Source organism: Leptidea sinapis, chromosome Z (assembly GCF_905404315.1).
Source record: "Leptidea sinapis chromosome Z, ilLepSina1.1, whole genome shotgun sequence".
NCBI classification, from domain to species: domain Eukaryota; kingdom Metazoa; phylum Arthropoda; class Insecta; order Lepidoptera; family Pieridae; genus Leptidea; species Leptidea sinapis.
The window spans coordinates 4110614-4120265 of record NC_066312.1 but is presented as its reverse complement, the minus strand read 5'-3'; the positions used below and the strand labels follow the sequence as shown (position 1 = coordinate 4120265).

General features: G+C 33.5%; 1 protein-coding gene across 1 annotated transcript in view; it reads right to left on the bottom strand.

Annotated features, from left to right (window-relative positions):
• Positions 1-685: 685 nt before the first annotated feature.
• Positions 686-9652, bottom strand: part of LOC126978760 (uncharacterized) — a 21577-nt gene continuing 12610 nt past the window's right edge. Inside the window, exons 6-13 of the mRNA XM_050827809.1 lie at positions 9590-9643; positions 6138-6249; positions 4685-4936; positions 4046-4165; positions 3397-3513; positions 2395-2508; positions 1240-1404; positions 686-788 (exon numbers count right to left, since the gene is read on the bottom strand). Coding sequence (XP_050683766.1) covers positions 1247-1404; positions 2395-2508; positions 3397-3513; positions 4046-4165; positions 4685-4936; positions 6138-6249; positions 9590-9643 — 927 coding nt within the window. The 3' untranslated portion in view covers positions 686-788; positions 1240-1246. The remainder of the gene's footprint in view (positions 789-1239; positions 1405-2394; positions 2509-3396; positions 3514-4045; positions 4166-4684; positions 4937-6137; positions 6250-9589; positions 9644-9652) is intronic.

The window sequence follows — 9652 nt, the reverse complement described above, 5'->3', positions numbered from 1 at the left end:
TTTTGTTAAATTAAGGTGCGAGATCAATTACTTAAGCTTTATGAAGGAACTACTTTATCAATGCTCAAGTTGAAATAAGCGATATGTAACACTAACTTTAAAGTATGACCACTGACAGCCCGCGAAATATTAAACGAGCAATGAAGTACCAAGTATAAAATGAATAAATTAATACAAAATACGAGAGTCGGTAGTCTGAATCAGCAGAAAAAACTATACAAATAGCATGTGCGTTCTTGCATTATTGACAGGGCAAGGCACAACTATACTATGAATGAAAATACATTTAACATTAACAACCGTTCACATATCACTTGCGTTTAACACACGTTAGATAAGAATTAAGTTAAATTATTTAACCTTTTTAATTCGTGTCACGTATAGATCAGATTGCTGAATAAATCATCGTCAAACTATACAGAAGGCTATTTCCAAACATTCTTTATACACTTACACCTAACATACTTTTACGTTTTTTTTCTTCAAACACACGTTTCACTTCAAACAAACATAATAGGACTCAACAATTAATCTTAACTCTTAAAGCATGCATTAAGTTACCTTACGCTATTGGAAACACTAGAGCACTTTTATACATTCTTACAACAATAAACTGCTTGCTTTGTACGTTACCCAACATTCAGCATCGCAATAAAAATAAAAATATTGTGTTATCATAACTGTTAACAACCATCCGTTTGTTGCAGTGTTCGATATTATAATGCACTAATAGTATTATTTATATTATAAAAAAATATCAGTCCTTATCGCCAAATGGGCGATCATAACTGAAAAAGAAATGGAGGAGAATTAGAAGTTGAAATATAAGGTTCTTTGTAGCCCTAACTGAAGTAATAATAATATTCTCGTCTGTGGGTGTTAATATTCAGTACTTGGAAGTTCAAAGACACAAAACTTTGTTAATTATAAAATGATATATATATAATAAGTTTAAAGTATTACAGTCTAGGTGTGCATAGCAAGTCAAGTGGATCATATCTGCTGTTGAATTGATAACAATCTATAGTGACATAGATTTTAACAGAACAGGTTAAAATATTTGAATTATGTAGTGCACACTTAACTAAAAAATTAAAAACATATTCTGGTAAAAACGTGGATGACCAAGAGAAATGTAAATCATTTGTGCTTCACATAGTATTAATATACTTGACATTTGACTACATTGATAATATCTCTTTATATCAAAAAGTAACATTACCCTATATTAAAACTTACCCGAATGCTATTGACGTGCTTGATAATATGGTGGCTTGTTTGCCGTATTGTTAAATGAATAGTTTTTGCGACTGGTCGAGGGTTGGGTCGACGTTATCGGTACATTGTTGTATGATGTTGGAACGTTATAATTATACTGTTGACTGTATCCAGTCACGGGTGTATCTGTAATTATGAAATTGACGATATGTAATAATGATCCAAGTATAAAGAAAATACAATGCTCTAAGATTGAATGAAGCCAGTACTTAAGCAGGAAACTGGCTTCCTATGCGGTGGTCACACACAAAAATGGCCTTATTAAGACCACTTATGCCTTCTAAAACGTTAGTCTTCTTACTGTATAAAGCCGTTTTCCCAAGGATCATTACGCAAAGCCAATGACTGCGGAACGCAATGCACCGCAACAAAAGAACAGAGAACGAAAAGAACTTGCACCGCACCTATGAAGTTTCCGATTCGTGGTAGATATGGTGCACCGTAACAGTATGTGCTTTTACGGACAGATCCGTCCTTAGTAGCGTCGGTGCGGTGTGCTCCGAAACCTTCCGCGATATCATGGACTGTGCGTTGGTAGCTAGCTTAGTAAAAGCGTTAATTAGAAGCAAGTTGGTGCTGGCTAAGAGACACAATAAAGTTATCACTACAAAGAAATCTATTACTACTTTTCTCGTGAACAAGCCCTTTAACAATGACCGATCATTCTTAAATGGTGTGTTGAAGATTACGAAACATGCTGCACTAATGTGAATTAGGCCTATTGCGATCAAAGCATCCTTGTCAAATCATACCAATTTTAAGCTAGTTGCGAAATACATGCATGAAACCTAAACAAAGCATTTATTACAACGATCACGCCGATTATAGCTACTAAAAGTGTAGAAAGTTAATATGCATCAGCCAATGATTTAACAAAACCAACAAATAATTCTAAATGAATTTTACAACAAACTAAAGACTTTTTAAAGACGTGTTTCATGTGTCTCATATTATTCTTATTAACTTATCATTCTTTGAAATTTGTGTATACTTTTAGTTACAGTCATGTTACAATTGAAATAAGCTGATTAATTATTTTTTTTTAAATCTTCCGAGTGTTAGTCTCACATTGTTAGGATTTAAACAAGAATAATTTACGTTTGTATCACTACTTACGAGTAATAATATGGTGATTGTGTGTTGGAACGATACTTGGTACATTGTTTATATTATTGAATGCCGTTGTTACACTATAATTGTACTGCTGACTGTAGCCAGCTATAGATGAATCTGAAATTATAATATCAAGTTACCCTCATTTGGAATGAGGATGAGCTATTTTTCAATATATTGTCGCTCTTGTAGGACACTTTTTGTTGTTGAGTATCACTATCAATATATTATTATTGATAGTATATATATTATCATATATATTATTATCAAGCCAATTTTCCATGAGTAGCTTCATTTTGATGAGACGCTTAACAATTTTCTGCGCGAAAGCTCTGGATTTTGGTAGGTAATCGGGGTAGCAAGGATAAAAAATGTCGATTTGAAGTTTCTCTAAAATTTATTTCTGACTGTTTTTTTTTGTTAAATTTGATGATAATTATCTAAATTATTCGAAAAAATATTTGTCTTACATAATGTATGGTTTGATCAAAGAGTCCCTCCAAAATGTATCGATAAAGAGATCACCGTTAAAGTCTTATCTGTTCGGGAATACAGCAGATTATTAAAAACTGTTACTGAAAATTATGCTAACACTCATAAAATTTTGATGACCATACATTTACGTATCATCCTCATATAAATTGTAAGTTCTTTCAAGTTAAGCTTAAACCAAAAGTAATCAAAGTAATCCAGAAGTGTATTGTTTTTAATTAAAATATTATGAATTAATTAATATCTTTAGCGTCAACTCCGCTATGTTTTGTTAATCAACATGCAGAGTGCACATAATATAAATATATGATTTCTGCAAAAGAATGCCTTGTTCAATAAATTTACTGAATTATTTTTGCCTGTATGCGTTAACAGAATATAATTGGCATAACAAGAATAAAACCAGCGGCAAGGTGAGGTTAGCTTTATACAACTACTGCTACTTAGCAAACATGCAATCTTTAAATGTGTAATTTATGCACAAACCTACTAAAGCCTGCTATTACTACTTACAAGGATAATCGTTATTACTTGTGGGAGGTGGAGGTTGGCTTGGTGTGCTATTCGTGTTATTGAACACTGTTGGTACACCATAATTTTGTTGCTGACTGTACCCAGGCATGGGCGTGTCTGAAATTAGATTATTAATTTTTCACTATTGGTTGGCAGATTCAATTATTTTAGTTTTAATAGTCATCATTTAGAAGAAAAATGATTCAGCCATGAGTGGAATGGTCGTATATCCTACATATTCCGCTTTGTTTTAGGTCATAAATTAATAAAGTTGCAGTGGTTTTATCAACAACACTAATAAATAGTTTCTTCCTAACTCGGACCATATTGTGATAGTACTTTGAGCTACAAGATTTTTGTGAGAAATAATATATATTTAATACATACTAATGGTAATATAATATATATTTCACAGAAAAAAATTGATATCATCGAAGCGGTTATTTAAATAGTTATTTAGGTAGAGATTATATTTGATATGTTTTATATTAGTAAAAATTTGAAAACACAAGATAATTATCAAATAAGTGTTTTTTTAAAGTGCACATCTGTGGCACTTTTCGATTCACATGAAAATGGTTCTATACTTGCGTTTTTTCAATAATTAAATAAAGTTTAAGGTTATTTGAGTTCTATATAAAATACTTACACGTGAACTCTCGATTGTTCGCGGGTGGTAGAGTCACACTTGGCACACAATTTGTAACGTTATTTGTCGTTGGTGCGCTATAATTATGTTGCTGATTGAACCCAGACATGGTTGCTGTATCTGAACGTAAATATTTAATTAACTTACTATGTTTGAAATTAGTCAAATTTTAAAACGGCATTTAGTGGGTATTTTGGGGATTTATTTCTGTAAGGATTCTAATAACTACCTGGAGCGAAACCTGTAGCAGGTAACAAAATAAGTTCGGTTTTTGGAGGTTGTAAAATATGTACCGCCTTGCATGTATTTACAATTATGAATAGAACTTATAATTATAAGAATATGGTCCGAATAAAAAATTTGTTAGTGCGAGTGCATACACTTTCAAGTTGTTTAACTTATGATAAATATTTTAAATTGCGGATTTCTTTATGATTACAAATTTTATCTCAAATATTGTGAATACAAAATACTGCTGTGTCTGTCGTCTTCGTTACCATAGTTACTTTACTAAGTAGTATCACTTCACACTATACGGGAGGGAGTTTTACGACTAATTTAAGGTGTCGGAATAACTTAACGCTGTGAGTTCCTATCCTAGAAGTTAACTTTCACAATGTTTACCAAAATTATACTTACTTTGTGTTGGAGGGACGGTCGGTTGCGGCAAATAACTCCTAATATTCGGAGGTGGAACACTGTATATTGAGGGCATAGTCTTTGGAACATTCATTGAAGTAGTTGTGCGATTTGAATGCGCTTGGTTAACATCCACTTGGGAACTATTTTGCCTTGTTGACATTGCATCGGTTCTCTGTCCGTTTGTATAGCTATATTCGACACCAAGTGTCCGATTTTGACTGTCGTTGACAGTGTTTTGTACATTTTGCACTGCAAGAAAAATGCGTGATTAGAAAATTACTTAAATGACTAGGTAAAGACTTTCTTTGTCTAGGTAAATCAAGAATACCCATTACTATTGTTTTGACATCTTTTTCGACTAAATAACCGTAAGACTAAAGTTTTGGCGGTAACCAATAAAATCATCCATTTCTTGTATCACCAGTCTTTGGCAACACTTAAAGCCTCGCCTAGTATCAGAATACTGGGTCTCGAAATGATAATAGCAAAGCTTTTAGCTTCGAAGAAGCTGGACGTCATAAAAGAGCACGGCAATACTTCAAGTCGGCCCACATTCTAGCGCTGTACAAAGCGCAGGTCCAGCCACATATGGAGTATTAATGTCATCTCTGGTCTGGCGCACCCTCGTATTAGCTCGATCCATTTGACCGCGTGCACCGCAGAGTAGCTCATATGGACAGGATCCAGTGTTTTGTGAACGGCTGGATCATCTGGCGATGCATATCTGGGTCTTCTACCGCATTTATCACGGGGGAGTGTTCCAAAGATCTGTTTCACCTGATTCCTGCCGCTAAATCCAACTTAACAACAACACGCCACAAAATAAAATATCATCACCACCATCTGGATGTGTGATGTTCCTCCACAGTGCGGTTTTCAAAGAACTTTCTTCCACGTATAACCAAGCTGTGGAATGAGCTTCCTTGTGCGGTGTTACAGGGACGATACAACACCTTCTAAACAAGTGCGTACACCTTCCGTAAAGGCCGGCAACGGTCCTATGATTCCTCTGATGTTGCAAGAGGTTGTGAGCGGTGGGGATTACTTAATATAAAATGACCCGAACGGTCGTTTGTCCTCCTCTTCCATAAAAAAGGTTGTCATATACACTTTACACATAAAACCCAGACTATTGAGATTGTGGTTAGTTCGTGAAAAAGTTAATTTCGTAGGCACCTAATTTTTTTGAGGTAATTTATAATGTTTAACTCTACCTAAATTATGTTTGCTTATTATTAAATACACCAAGTTAGAAAATCTCTACACTATGGCTATTACGGCATTCTTATCATACATATTACAAACATCCATCATTAGAAAGCAAATTCATATACATCATACATTTGTTTGCACCTGCTGGGATTCAAACCTACCATAATAATATGTTACGTTCGAGTAAAGTCAACATCAGGTGAAAGGTATAATAATAATTTTAGAACATAATACTCACTCTCACTCAGTCTAGTTAATAGTTCCTGAATATTGTTTACGTTTGATGTGCTGGGTGCTGACCTTATAGATGTCAGCAGTGTCCTCACAAGTTCTTCCGGTAGGGTTTGAGGCTGCAAAAAAAAGATAAAGAAAATATAGTTACTTTGAATAATATATAGTCGCTCATATTATACTTTATTTACAGTGTATGCGACTTGATACATCTAATGCACGCTTTACTATTTTTACGTTTATTAACTATAAAACAATTTTTTACCTATCTTTTATTAACTTACACGATGGGTTACACTCTTGTGCTATCTTGTGTATTTTGTTTCAATTTTTTTAAGAATTCCAAGGCGCCCTTAGTCCATTGAAATATTACATGAGCTTTGCATTTTTTAGAGGACGCAATTTTATTTTTGGACATGTGTGGGGGTCAATAGAAGCTAAACCTCAAGTTTGAAGGATCGCCACACTTGTCCCCCGGCCGCAATCTTAGAAAAAGGGGTGGAAACACTTTTTCGCGATATCTCGGAAACTATGTGTCTTACAAAAATATTCCTAGACATAATTCGTAGCAAATTATTTTGCCTACAAATTTGTTATACATAACATATAACTTTTAACCATAAATTAAAAATTCATGAAGTTATAGTCAAAAAGTCATCGCATGGAAATTATTTTTACCATCAATTGTGTTGCTGTTAAAATCGGCATTGTCACATCTAGAGTTTCTGATACTGAAGATGATGAACTGCTACAGCTGAGACGATGAACAACATTATCTGTTTGACTATCACTATTATAATGATAGTAGGGAATTTGAAAAGCTACTTCAGAAACACTTTGTAAAAATAATTCATTGTCCACATCGTTTTTTAATTTTGCTCGCTCAAGCAAAGTTTTCACTCTTCTAGCTTTCACAGAGAGAACTTTAATGTCCCCAAAAGGTTTTCTATATATAAGACAATCACTCATGATTCACGCTTTAAAGAAGTGGCAATGTTTAAAACTATATGAAAAATACACCACACAAAGCTCGCAGTTTAATTGATTAAACTGAAAATAATATCCACAATTTTCAATACGTCTGCATGTGGCAAGACATGAAGCACAACTAAGAGAATGATATGAGGTATAAGAAACAGCTGAGCATACGTATAATAATAATAGTCATAGCAGGTAGATGTTCCTTTGTCCCCAAAGGGTAACTCAGAGCTTTTCTACCTGCTTAACATTCGGATAGTTAAATGGTAAGGAAAACAGTTAGGAATGAATAAGTAATAAAGTACGAATTTAACAATTTTTTTAAGAATATGTTTACACTAAATAAAATCAAATATAAGTTAAACATTTTTGTTTTGTTTCGTGAGCATTGACGAACCCGATCTACTTAAAAGCTGCTGTAAAGCGTTTTATATGAATGAAATTAAAAAAATTACAGGGCAAAAATTTTCTCAAAAGATCATCTACAAGATTGGTTGGAGGTAATTTTTTTGTAAAATGTATAAATTAAAGTTATAGAGCAAAATAGAAAAAAATTATATGAAATTCCTTACATTTTGATTATTTTCCGTCTTCAATTTTTAATTTAGCGCAAAAAGTTATATAAACATATTTGTAGGCAAAATAATTTGCTTCAATTTATGTCTACGAATTTTTTGTAAAATGCATAGTTTCCGAGATATAGCAAAAAAAGTGTTTTCACCCCTTTTTCCAAGATGGCGGCCGGGCGACACGGGTGGCGACCCCGCAAACTTGAATAGGCCTATGCATTCAAGCGACGAAAAAAAGACATTCAAAAACAGGCGAGTGGGCTTTAGAATCGCAGTGTTTTGTATTCATTTAGGATCAGCTTTTATTTTTGATAAAATTGATAAAACTTGAGTCCTGTTGAAAGAACTAGTTTCTAAAATATAAATAAACTTAATAATATTACGTTCAAACCACTAATATAAGGGGATGACACATACGCAAAGATATATTTAGTAAATTAAATATAACCGGCCACTTGCAGATAAACAAGCGCCTTTTTACCAAAGGCTTTAAAAATAAAATTTTAGGTCCACAAAATTTTAACTAAAGATAAATTTAATTATTTTTAAATCATTTTTTTTGACTCTGTAATTTTTTAGCAAATACTGACGAAAGTACCAATTCAACCATTGTGTACCTGACTACCTACGTAGCCGTACCTAAGTATCGTATCGCCATTCGAAGCTACATCGAATGTGCTAAACTCGCAAGACGCGCCCCGAGGCCTCGTACACGTACAATAGAACAGGTCAGCTGCACTGTGCAGCATGTGACCATGTGACCTGGTGTTCAAATCAACGACTGGGTTTGCCAGCAACGAGGTCCCGCCTATAATAAATACCAAGCATCGCTATCGTCGTTTACAACGCGGATTATATTCATCACCATCACTCACCTATTTAATTTTGAACGTCGCCTTTATAAAGATTCATAAAAACATGTATATAATTAAAAAAGTAGTTATAATGTTGTGTAGAAATATTAAAACGACCGGTACAAATCTAGGAGTTTACGATTTTGGACAAACGAACGAAACGATATCAAATATTAATAATAGAACTTTATCGGATAGGTGTATATAGATACACCTATCCGATACTGTTCTACGTGTTCTCTTCACTCATCACCAAGGTCTATTCGAAACATCGTGGTGCCATTCGAAGACAGGATCGATTTATACAAATCACAGCTAGAAGACAGCCCAGTCAAATAAATATCATAGCCACATTGCCAAGTAATGAATGATACCCTAATTTATGTATCCGCAACTTTGTCGATGCGTGTCGTCAGAGGAGGCAATCTAAGAATTAATTATGTTACCACGACACGCCACAAATTACGATATCCTCCTCAACATCTGGATGTGTGGCGTTCCTTTTAACTTTTTTCCACTTACAATCAAGCTGTGGAATGAGCTTCCTTGTTCGGTAATTCCAGGACGATACGACATGGGTACCTTCAAATAAAGCACATGTACCTATGAAAGTGGGAAGGGTGATTAACATTAGGTGACACGTACGCTTTTCGTTCTTGTTCGATTTTCGTATTGTATTTGTTCTGCTCATCCATAAAGTTTCACTTGAATATTTTATCAGAAAAAATAACAGATTCTTATTTTTAAAATATGTATGCCATGAAATTATCTTTAATTTGTCTATTTATTGTTTTAGAAAATTATTCATTGACTGATTGTATATAGCTAGAGTGTGTTGTGATTTTATTATTTATCAAAATGGTTCTTATTATTCGTACTGTATAATAAAAAAACGTAAATAAATAACAATCTAATACATTCAATAACGAATAACTTAAACGTGGTAAATAGTAAAAATTCAATACTACAAATTGTAATATTAAATTTAAATCGGTTTAAATGCACAATGGTCCCAAACACATTTGTTTGAGAGATTATAATTAATAATTAATTATTACCTGGGTAATTCTTGGAATTTTATTGAGAACACCTACATGATATTGTGTCATTTTCTGCAACAA